The sequence below is a fragment of the Varroa destructor genome, unplaced genomic scaffold (assembly GCF_002443255.2).
Source record: "Varroa destructor unplaced genomic scaffold, Vdes_3.0 BEIS01000003.1, whole genome shotgun sequence".
Lineage (NCBI taxonomy): Eukaryota > Metazoa > Arthropoda > Arachnida > Mesostigmata > Varroidae > Varroa > Varroa destructor.
Window position 1 is genome coordinate 8,066,994 of NW_019211456.1, and position 12,512 is coordinate 8,079,505.

The 12,512-nt window shown below is 44.0% G+C and overlaps 1 protein-coding gene across 4 annotated transcripts; it reads left to right on the forward strand.

Annotated features, from left to right (window-relative positions):
• The first annotated feature begins 703 nt into the window (after window positions 1-703).
• On the forward strand, window positions 704-11,372 carry LOC111247193 (extracellular serine/threonine protein kinase four-jointed-like). Of its 4 annotated transcripts, none has more exons than XM_086982355.1 (3): window positions 704-1,080; window positions 5,547-5,809; window positions 5,902-11,372. In XM_086982355.1, the coding sequence occupies exon 3, from the start codon at window positions 8,375-8,377 to the stop codon at window positions 9,785-9,787; it is 1,413 nt and encodes a 470-aa protein (XP_086838481.1). In that variant the 5' UTR covers window positions 704-1,080; window positions 5,547-5,809; window positions 5,902-8,374; the 3' UTR covers window positions 9,788-11,372. The 4 variants fall into 4 exon arrangements, with proteins under 4 accessions (XP_086838481.1, XP_022653579.1, XP_086838479.1 ...); XM_086982353.1 differs by lacking the exon at window positions 704-1,080 and adding an exon at window positions 3,766-5,051; XM_086982356.1 differs by lacking the exon at window positions 704-1,080 and adding an exon at window positions 3,766-4,111.
• Window positions 11,373-12,512: the final 1,140 nt, after the last annotated feature.

Consider the following 12,512-nt stretch of genomic DNA (forward strand, 5'->3'; position numbering starts at 1 on the left):
TCCTGATGTATTTTTTTCGTATGTTTCTAAGCTTCGCTCGTGCACTTACTTAGGTTTATAGTCAGAATACTATGTTAGGACGCATGAAACAATTGTCACCAGAAGAGCGTTTAGTTTTCGTAAAAATATTTTTACTTAGAATTTATTAGAGGCTACGCGGATGCGGCGTTTTGCCTTTTTTTTTTTCTTGTCCATATTAATACAGAGATTTTAGGCTGGAGACTGAGCTCGTATAATTGCTTTTAGTGTTTTAATTTCTTTTCAGTTTGCTGATAACCAATATTATAGAGCCATAAAAAATATAGAATTTTATATCATCTGTATAGAGAAGGCATCAGTTTACGAAAATGAAAGTAAGAATTTTAACAAAAATGCTGTAGAACGATTTTTAATCTGGACAATATTCTCAAGTTTTATAACGCACCGTAGTATTTCTTTTTAATTTTGACATTTTTTTTTTACATGGGTATCGAAATACCGTCTAAGATGAAAGCTAGTATCTCGAAATTAGTTAATTTTAATTGGACGTAAATATAGCGACAGAGTTTTTTCGAAGTTTCATTTTGGAATCAGGTATCGGTCAAACGAAGGTTACAATTAACCTGTTTCCATGAGACGAGCCACACAAGATAAATAACTTTTCTTAACTGACCTTAGCTAAATAAGTGTATACTAACAAAAATAAACCCATATACGCTGCCACTACAATAGACTCTGAATGAACGGTAATCCGCAATGAATGTTTGCAAGTCGGAATCAAATAACGCAACTGAATGCTTTATATTCGCGTACATATACAGAATTTCGGAACGACGTTACAATGGGTCTAACCCGTGGGGACTAAATGACAGCGTGCTCACAAAAGTGATAATACAATACTCATAGCAATGTGCTCCAACAACAACAGGCACAATTTCGAAAAGGTGAGACCACCCTTGAATGCGTGAGGGTACCCATATATTAACGTAACAGATCCACTGCCAATGGGGCAATCGTTTCTTGTAAGTACAAGCGGGCGGACAGATCCAATAGTCTTGTCTACTATTTTAAAGTGTTCAACGACTTTCGATGTTCAAACAGGTACGTATCTATGCATACACAGCTCGTACACCTTGCCTGCACAATGCAGTAACGCTTTTTGATGTTGCTCACTCCTCTGGTTAGGTCTGATACGAACTACTTCAAGCATACGGCGAGGTAGAAAAAACAGAGAGGGTCTCATACGAGTGGTGCAGTTGTGGTACCTAACTCTGTCTTAGTTACAAGTACCGAAGTGTATATGGACATCGCATGGATCGTATAGTGTTTAGAAGCCTTGTGCTGTATTGCAATGTCGTAAGGAAATCGGACAGAGGATGTACAGCGATACATCTAGAGGACGAGACCACCCTACGGCTTTTCTATTACATGTAGGTTTTTGACCATCATTCGGCACGTAGACAGGCAGGTAGATAAATGCCTACATCAATGGCTTGACTGTCTTTGTCTTCTTGTTCTGCGTAAGCCCATGGTCGCCAGATAGTCGATCGCCACTTGAAAACGCGCAGTTCACACGGCGATTGCGGTGAAGCGGTCTTGCGGACGCCGGCCACCTCAGTGCACGATGTATTGATGCGTTCTTCTTTTTTAAAAGATTCGCTCAGTGTCCCAACATTTTCTCTGTCCGCTCAACTGGCCGCCACTAGTTCAATATTTCTCTGGACCCACGGACCTAATTATCTTCGTCCGATCCATGTCGCAGTCCCATGATTCAGACTTTTAGAGTCGTAAGACTACATCGCCTCTTATCGCAAGGATCTTTTTTACTGGCGCTGTTGTTGCACGAAGAGCGAATTCGAGATCGTTTCTTGTCCGTTATCTTGCAACAAAGGGCCTTTGGCCAAATCTATAGAACTAGTAAAGATGATTAGAATCCATGTGGGGCTTCAATGTTACAAGGGCCAGAAAACAGGGTTCGTTCAACCCACTCGCTGTGCTTGGTGCTTCTCGGGGGCTCGACTATTACACATCAGATTTTTCGCCGGACACTTGGTAATTTAGATGCGTGTGTGAATCCTTGTTGTCTGTGCTTCGATCTCGGCCCTCGCTTAACCCAATAGCTACTTCAGATCGACAATGAGATGTCAGTCTCGAGATAAGTGCTGTATAGAAAAATAGGGGGACAAAGCTGAAGATTTTGTTCCCGAATGCGATGGGGATACCGAGCAAAGTTAAAACCTCGCGTCTGCATTCACGCACGCATCTATGTCTGTATAGAGATTTATAGGCGCATATGAAATAGCATATGGCTTGGCATAGAGTTTTGAAATGCAAACTGCCAGAGGGAAGTCCGCGTACAGCCCAGCATTCGGTGCTGCGAGCGGTGCAAATGGCTATCGAATTGCTTGCCGATCTCTAAACAGATAAACTTCGAATTAATATGGCGCTGTGATATGGTTCGAATATTTATAAGAGACCGAAGAAACATTCCGAAGAGTGTGATAAAGAAATATATTCTCAACCCGAAAAGGTTTTCTTCAAAGCTCTTTGCAGCTTTTTTTTTAGCAGCGCCAATATAAACGCACGTACACGCGCACCATTAATATAGATATATTTTGAAATTTACTAAACCGTTCTAAACTTGCTTTAAAGCGTTCACCTGATCTTTTATAGCTTCCGGTGAACTACTGATACACCCTATGAAAGTGCAACGAACTCCAATAATAGATATTAACGTTCCTTGCCTAAAAACGGCTTTTTTGTTTGGGTTTATCTTGGAGTAAGCAAGGGGAGGAACGCGGCATTGTCTAGCAACGTCGTCAGACGTAATTGCTTTGTGCGAATTCTTCTTTAACGCTTCGCTTTAGAATTATTTCGACCTTTATAACAGAACATCTCTTTTTGAAGACCTCCGGCTGTACATTATCCATGGCCGTATAGCGACGAAAACCGATCAGATCAAACAAATGCATTTCTTTTTAAGTATGACTGCTCTCCAAGGGAACTTCCATCTCGGTTCGAGACCGTCATGGGCCTGCCTGTCCGGGGTCATGCTGCGACCGTTTCGGACAACCGGCAACGAGCGCCCAGCGTCGCACTCTGGACGTCATTAAACCGCGCCGCAATAATTTTTCTGTGCGGTCGTGTATTCAATTGGCTTAGACAATTACAGCGTTTCTGCTTCCTCTTCCATAGGCTGTCCGCTAAAAGCGGCCCACCACCAACTCCACATCACAGGTATTTCGAAATTATCTCCGCGTCGCTAGTTCTCTTTTGACTGCTATTTTGCAGGCGCGACACCATCTCGGTCACTCAGAATGTAGCACTGGGCGAAACGACACGCATTGTGTCGCTCCCCCGTCGAGAGTTCACTGGCGCCCTAGGTTTGACCTTAGGTCGCCGTTGAAGAGGCCACTGGCAGTTGAGTCATTGTCGAGCAACCGCGTCTCATCGGTTAACAAAGCTCTGGGGAAGACGCAATATCCTTGCTAACGGTCCCATATCAGCTATATCAAAAAGCACCGAGTAGTAAGCTAGATCCTTGTAAATGTTTTCGTAGACATGTACACAGGCGTCACGGGCTCTATGAGAAACAGCAAACATTAAAGAGCTTCAGGCTGAAAGAAGAGAACACCGACGACGTTGTTCAAAAACGCCGTTGTCTTGACAACAACAATAGCAACAAACCAGATACAAACTTGCGCAAGCCGAAACGCACTATATATATATATATATATATATATATATATATATATATATATATATATATATATACGAACGAGTGCGTCGAGATAAATACATTTTCATGAATACGTCGCGATGTATTATAAATCAACATGACCGCCCGCTGGCAGTTCCAGCTGATCTTTGCTGCTCGCGCCCTTTCCTGATATGCCGCTACTAGATCCCTATGATATCTTCAAACGGTACAAAGGAGTAGACTAAAAAGCTCGTCCTTAGTGGAAGAGATCGTTACGCGGCGAGCCGGCGACATCATGTTACGTGACGGCCTATGGCCGAGAAACGGCTATGCCAACTGAATGAAGTCGGAAGGCCGTGTGTAATACTCAAGCCTAAAGAACGACGGTAAATAGGCTTGACCCACGTAGCCTCTCTATGAGACCAGTATCAAGTGAGTTATCAATTTTTCTGCGTGACATCACATTGATTCGCTGTGTCCAAATCGGCTGCACGCACGGCAGTGTCTTGCAGACGTGCATACCAGGAGAGTCAACTTGTAAACCGGCAGACAGTACTCGCATTCAACGGCAACACTGCACGTCTCAGCTACTATAAAATTAGAGACTGGCAAAGTGGAAAATGCTCCTGGGTGAACGCCACTTGTTGACGAACGGAGTCGCAATCAAAAAAACAATTGAAAAACACACAAATATATCCGGACAGGCGGAAGCGATTAATCTGGGTGTAGTTAGTCCTCACTACTTTAAATGTTTATTTACATTGACGAAGCAGAGTTACTTAAGGACGCGTGCAGGTTTTACAGATACGACGGCGGCATACCGCCTCATGCACGAAGCCAATAGCCAGCTCCAACCAAATAGCGAGAAGTTCTATTTCGGTCAAATGTTGCGTTTCACATGCTTAACGAGCACCCGCTGTGAACGCCATGAGACTAGTGTGACAGCAGTCGCGTATACCGACTAGCACGATGCGTACGAATGTATTACATCTACAATAGTTCCAAATTATAAGATAATAGAAATGGCTGCGTTTTTAAGTAATCAGTTAAATGTCAGTTCAGCTAATGATTTTCTATCGGATCATTAAATTAGCTTGATCCAGAACGCCAGTTGAGCCCTGTCGGAAGGCCACTTCAAGATAGGTGCGCCGAACGGAAGCAGGCTCGAATTTTTACACTGCGGTGCGACACGGTGACTGGGGGGATCAGGGCAAATGTTCGACTTGAAGGATCTATGAGCGAACAGAGAAGCATATCGCGCAGACGGTTAACCTGGCAGTGGATTGGCTTATTGTGGGAATATGAATATGGCGACCGATCGAGTCATCGGTACACACAGCCCTAGCAGGTATCAACGTTGAATGGTGACAAGGTAAACACATGTACAAATTGATTAGAGGGAAGACTCGAGTCGAGTGGCATGCTTTAGAAAAAGGCCATTCAACATATCCTACATTCTATATTGTGTGCAGGATTGAGCCGCCGAAAGCGTACGTACGGCGTCTCGCAAAGCCTATGTAAGCGCCGTCGAATTTCGAAGATTCGACTTATGAATTGAGTTTAGTGGTATGCGTGTTTTTTTCATGATAGGTCGTTTACGCCAGGAAGCGTTATGGGCTACCTACATTGGGCATTTTTTATAACGAATTATTTAGCATACTCAAGTGGGCGAGCTTCGGGGCATTGACATTCTGCGCTGGATTATTCAGAGCGCACCCATTTCATGTAGTAAACCTGATTTGCTCTAAACTGATAGCATCATCAACAGTTCTACAGAAAACGTTTATCAAATCCTGTCCTGAATGCTATAAATTTGTCCACATTGTCACTTGTATCATATATATGCATATAATGTACTGCATTTCAGATTATGTTTTTTAAGCATAGTGCATATCTTACTGGAGAACCTGAATCAATTGTTGGCGTTCAAGGCGTATTGATTTTTCTGACTTCGCGGAGGGGAGTGATGACAAAATTGCGTCAAAGACTTACAACGCTGTCTCTCGTGTAGATCGATTGATGGCTGTTATTCCATATCCTGACAGAGCTACTTAGCCATCGAGGAGCACAAACCCAAGCGTCCCAAGCAAACGCAACCGTGCTTGGACGAGTCCGAATGATCTGGTCTAGGCAGGTATTCGTATTGAAACACCTTCTGGCTAATTCTGGTTTCATCAGGGAGGGAAGCATTATTCAGAGTGAATTTTTTGTGCTTCTTCTAGCGTTTCACGTGCTCGTCTACTGAAGTTCATCGCTTTGAGTTTGGATTCAAGGGCCACGAAGTCGAGGTACGGCTGAGATACGCCTGTGGCCAACATCGGCGACGGTCCAATCTCTGTACCGGCAAGTGCAAAAGGAACCCGACTAAGAGTGAGCTTCTGTGCGCATAACCACAACACCAACCCCAATGGCAGGATCAACTTCTCTACTTTACTGTATCCGAAACAAACAGATTATCAACTGGTGCCGCGTACGCACTGCGAGCGTACATTTATTCCTTCCCATTTGTAGACAAAGTCCGAACTGATTTAAGACCTCGCGATTAATAGTTTGAAAACTGTGGAATAGCACTGAGGTCGTATTGGGGTTAAAATTAGAGTAGGCGATCTAAACCTCAGCGTTGAATTCGCTTTGTGAGCAGCGGTGAGTTGACGGCTGTGAAGATCCAAAGTTTATGCGACAGCGCGAACTCTTCCCGGCATCCAGCTGACGACACAATGGACCACCTCAAGAAAATATCAATTTCTCAAAACGCTTGTTTCTTCCAGTGCTCTCTGTACCTTTGCACCTGTGCGCCCCGCCGCGCGACGTTCGGGGTTACGACTGTTGTGTGCTGCCCATGGCCGTATCTATGTGAGTGCGTTCCTTTGTGTTTATACATTTAGGCCGGTTGCGAAGACTCCCATGGGCTTGATATGGCTAGACCATGTTCAATAAATGATGTAGCTCATTTGGACCGAACGATCGCCCAAAGGCATGACCTCGGACAATCGCAAGTCCAAGCTACTATGTGCCTGGGAGAACATGGGCCTTTTCTTAGCCAGCAGCTCAACAATCTGGGTTTAGAAAGGTTTTGATAAAAAGGTTTCGATGCCAGTAACGTTCGGTCATCGAAACGATTTTGGCATTTTCCATTGACCGACCAATAAAGTTAAGACGGGTGCACTTCCTACGACTCTACAAACAGCCCAGTATAATTTAATTGGGAGATCGGCTTTCGAGCAGCAGCAGAAGAGTAAACAGCCAGGGACCAACGAGCAGCTCAGGTAAAAGGTAGAAAAAGAAACGGAGAGGATGACGATGACGAAGGGACGAATAGGAAAGCTACTTCCCTAACACACCCTACGCATATGAAAAGACGTAACGAGACATAAGCGGGCATTTCTATTGTTGCTCAGGAGGCATCTACGAAATATGGACGTGTCAGGGAACGCAAACATCTCTGTAAACAAGGTGATTTATCGATAATAGGCCTGATTTTTTCTTTCATAAATAAGATCTATTTGATTTGAAAATAGTAAATTTATATATATATATATATATACACATATATATAGTTCGATATAGACCTGTGGGATTCAAAGTAAGTAGAAGTTTCACATCGAACCATATTGAAAAGCACTATACGTTGTTCAATTGTATTAAATTCGCTTTGCTTAAATGCACTGATGTCATTTAATAACTAAATAAAATGGCTAAAAATATTATATATTTATGATGTTATTTGTTTTTACATATTTAATTAATTTATATTCATAGATATGTTCTATTCCATTTTTTATATATGATACGAAAATACACCCGTGATAGCTTAGTGGGTAATTCGTGGTAAAATGTGGGGCGGCCCCCTAATCCTAAGGATATGTCGCGGTCTAGGTTCGAACCCAGACATAGACACACGATTCGTTTCGCGCTGACCGGAGCCAGCCGTCTGATGCAATGCCCCAATGGCTATATCGAACGTAAGACTCAAAACGTAATAATAAACGTAAAAACGAAATAATCCGCCTGCCTGTTTTGTGACTATATGTATGATGTGATGTGCCAATATAGAAAGCTGAATAAGACAGCTTTCTTCGATTGCAAGCTATGTCTTAAAAGTTATAATGTTAAAAGTATGACTCAAATGAGGTTACATGTAATGATACATTCAATCGTACCGGTCTATAGTCGCTTTGGGTAGCGAATTTGTTAGAGTTATTACCCAGGGAAATATAGCATTTTTTCTTGACTTGTCGCCAGTAAGAAAGGTAATGAACCGCCTGAAATGAAAAATATGAACGACTAATGACAACAGAATAATGATTGCCGAAGTCTATCGGGATTCGTACATACGCACCTTATCCGTACGCCGCAATTCGGTAGATCACCGAAGGGCGGCGCTGCTGTCGCATTCCTTCGTGCCGCTCATTCCTATGTGCGAACCTCTTAAGCCGGGTGCCGGTCGAAGAGGTCCTCATTCACCCTCGGACGAATCACTTGCGAAGATAGGCAGCAAACTGAGGCAGACTAAACGAAAAGTGCGCACGACGGCGTGTGCATGAGAAAAAACACCCGTCAGAGTATTTTCACCCAGCTATTCTTCACATTGGTGACAAAACTGTTCAGTGTCAGAACATAGTGCTCAGTAGTGCGCACCGTGTGGGTGGACTGCGGATATATCGACGGCGCGTATGCAATATACGTTTGTGTAAAATGGCTTACTATACAGACCGAACGTTGGTCTGCCAGCCGACGACGATGGTGTACCCACATGTGCACTATCCAGTTGAACAGAAACTACCGATCGAGTCGATCTATGCCGAGGTGATCGAAGACATACCGCCGAAGACGCCTACGAAAACGGAGACAACTAATCGACGCTATGTTTTTGTGGCGATTCTCGCTATGTGCCTGGCGATCATCTCAGTTGCTCTTACACTCGTCATCTTGTCAGGAGCACTGAATCAAGCCCGTCCAATGCTGTTACGGAGCTCGCTGGCCGGGCAGCCGGTGCAAGTTACAGAACGACCTGCGGTACCTTTTCCCCGTGTCAATAGTTTCGTTGTCGTTGGCAGGCCACAAACGCGCAAGCCGATCGCGCTGCGTCAACTTCGTCTCAACCACAGGTCGCATAGCGAAGCTATGACAACTCCAGAACCCATATCTCAACTTCCGTCTGTCGACGGAGTTTTCTGGACAGATGCAGCAGAAGCATCGGTGCCTGGTGGTTTCAAGCAACGTCAAGCGATGCACTGGAAAGCGACTGTAAAAACAGCACGCTTCGTCGATGTGCGCGAAGGCTGTGGTCGCATGCAGAACCGACTCGTCGAGCTAAACGATCAAGTACTGGCTTGCGCACGCTACCGCCAAAACAACGATCAGATTCAAGGAGAGCTATTTTCGTTCTATCTTGCACAGCAGCTGGGTATTCCTAATGTAGTCCCGGTAGTGGCCACTCGGGCAACCGGTAAGCAATGGAGTGAAGTGGCACCGAAAGTACGCCAAGCTCGTTGGCAGCCAAATCGACCTGTGATCCTGTCTAGGTACCTCGAAGATCTCGAGCCTGCCTACATTCCCGAGCTGCTTCGGGACAAAAACCGACATCTACATCCGTCCGATATGAAGAATATGACACGCAGTCAAATACAGGAATTGGTACAGTGGAGCGACCTAATAGTTTTTGATTACCTGACCGCTAACCTCGACCGTGTTGTCAACAACCTCTACAACTTACAATGGAACCCAGGAATGATGGCAGCACCGGCGCACAATTTGCTCAAGGATCCGCAGACGGGACTGCTTGTCTTCCTTGACAACGAGTCCGGCCTGGTCCATGGCTATCGTCTCCTTGACAAATACCACAGCTATCACAAGACATTTCTACAATCGCTGTGCGTGTTCCGCCGTCAAACGGTTCAGCAGGTTCAATACTTGCTCAAAATATCGAGCGACCAGCTCGCGCAGATGATGCAGAACGCTTTCCAGAGCAACTCGCCTGGCATGGACCAGTATCTGCCTCCATTACCACAGCGATCTATCGACACTCTTCGATTGCGGCTGAAGCACGTCACGGAGCAGGTGGACCGATGCCAGGCGCAGTATATCAGCAGCGCCAACCAGCGGTAGCTTCGAATAGGATATCGCGGCGACCGTACAGGCATACGGCTAACGATTTAGATGGTCGCTGTTCGCTGTCTTGTTGTTGTATTTTAAATAGTTATTATTGCCAATGTTACAGTAGTATTACGAGTTGTTAGCTAGTTCATTAGTTAGTTAGTTGCAACTTTGAAGTTGTTCTTCGAAAACGGTCGTGGTCTGGCCCCATCGGTAGCAGCCTATTACCTGTGCAGCCTGCGATGTGTTTCGAGGTTTAAAGTAGGTAGTCGCGGCTTGTAGCCGAACGGGACACAAAAGCAGCCTACGGCGATATGGGATATGCGCTGGAGATTTTGATTCGCTCTATTTCTGTCTTCTTTTCTACCTCTTTTTTTCTCCCCTGATACGCTTCGTTCTCTCTAGTTGTGTTCAGCGTATTGTTGGCATTGTGAGCAGACTCACTTGGTACAGCGTATTGTGATACGGGCGACTGCGCGTTTCGTGGGAAGACCTCGGATTCGCTGCACAGGCTCGAGACAGCCTTACAAGAGGTTTTTGATGACGGGACTAGAAGGTCCGATCACAGAGCAAGCGAAAGCCGGTGTGACATTCCACCCTTTTATTCGTAGCGGTTTGCGAAAAGGATTTCGTTGCGAAGCTTCCATCATCAACTTGCAGAAGTTATTCGGCCGATGAATATACCCTGGTACCTTACGATTGTTCCTTCTGCTATAACCACCTAAGCCCTCAAAGCCTGCATATGATAGATTAGCGGTTTAAGTGGAAAAAAATGCGAATTATAGTCTATGCAACAACGACGTTTGCCATCGTCCGATCACCTAACTCTTGCGTTGTCTCGGATTCTTCTAGAGCAGTGCCTTACAAATCATTAACCGTACGTGCATTAGTGTCCATATTCAAACAACTTTGTTGATGTTGATTCTATTCATAGGTTAGCGTACCTATACAGCGTGGTTCAGATCATTTCTACTGCTCGTATCTAAGAAACAGGCAGCTCGTGTCTGGCCATATGTCTACTGGGTTTCCTAGATAGTTAATTGTGTCTGGGCCAAAACGTCTGGGTTCGCGTTTCAAGCATTCACTCGATTGTCGCTGTATTTTCTATTGCGCTCCAGCGTATCTAGCTGAGAAACGTTCGCCCGCATCGTCACACTGGATCGCGAATGCGTTCTTTTGCGGCAGCCGCAATAATAACGCCTGCATCGGTGAAAACTTCGACCGATACGCTTCCTATGCACTTTTACCGAACTTCGAAAAATTTTCGAGCATTAAATTAGGATTTTCGCACACATTTTTCTGTCTAACGCGGCATGTCCCGAATGTGTTGTGATCTGCTAGTTTCGTTGCTTTGTGTACAATAATTACAATAATAATCTTGCGTATTCCTTTTCTCGCGGGTGGTAGTAACTTGCAGGAAAAGGCGATAGTTAGCACAAGAGACGTTCACGAGCGCGCCTAGTCAAACCTTATGTGAGATCTTTATAGATTAGGTAGAACTGACAAAATGTGTAAGCACTGTATATATATATATATATATATATATATATATACGTGTATATATATATAAAATAAAAAAAGGTTTAAACAAACAGTTTTTACCGTGTTGTTATTGAGCTAAATTACCCACATCGATACCGACTCGTAACTGAAATAGAGTACTAGTATTTCGTGATTTTACGGATATCATTTGTTAGATTTCAATATATTGTTATTTAAGTAAGCGCCAAAATTAGCTGGATCTGGTTGTCTTTGAATTAATTAGATTGTTATTACCGTATTTATTAGTGTTTCTTTCTGTTTGCTTCCTTGTGTATATGGCCAACAGCTTTGTAGATATTTATTGTGCTCGTAACAGCAAGTCTAGCGGCGTCTGCCTTTTTGAGGTTTTTAGACTTTGAAACGTTCTCTTTTAATGATAGCATTTATACAAGAAAGTAGTTAAAAGAAGCGATTTCTAGCGGAGACGACCCTTATGACGACAGACACTATATGAATTTTAATGGATCCGCTTACATCAACGTGAGCAGAGGAAGAGGCGAAAACGGCGCCGTAAAGAGGTTCTTATTTGTCACGCAAAGACTCTCCGCAACGTCAACAGGACGAGTACAAGACGGTTACAGCCAGCTATTATGCAATTCCTCGATACCTATTGATCCGCCTAGTTCTTCAAACTACCATGAGCTTCTCTCCATCATCGTTTATTTGTCGACGAGATCAGAGATGTGGAGAAAATTAGTTTGTGTATTAGCGTTTGCCCCCCTGTACACCGTCATCGCATGTGCGTCATACAACGGCAGATAACGTGCGTGCCTATATATTGTTAAGTTACTATGACATTATTAGCCGATAGCTAGCTACCTCCTGTTCTACAGTGGGCGCCATTTACGACTGTATTGGTCGTCACGATACAGTCATTAGTTTGTAACTGATGCTACAGTGTAGCAATATCTGAATGAATCGAGTGACGAGCGCTGATTTTCGTTAACTACCGTTGCGATAATCGCCTTTACTAATTCGTACTAACGGTTTTGTAAGGCCACGCCTGTAACCGAAAAAGCGTTCTTGGATTGGTTTCTAATCACGTGAATCGTGGCCACAGGCAGACAGTACGTCCAAGGTACCGAACGTGAAACACAAAACATTTATTAGACTGTGACAACTTTTTTTTTTGTTTTCAAACTACTCGATCCTATTATCACGATATGTATTACTATTTACTACGTTGAGATATATA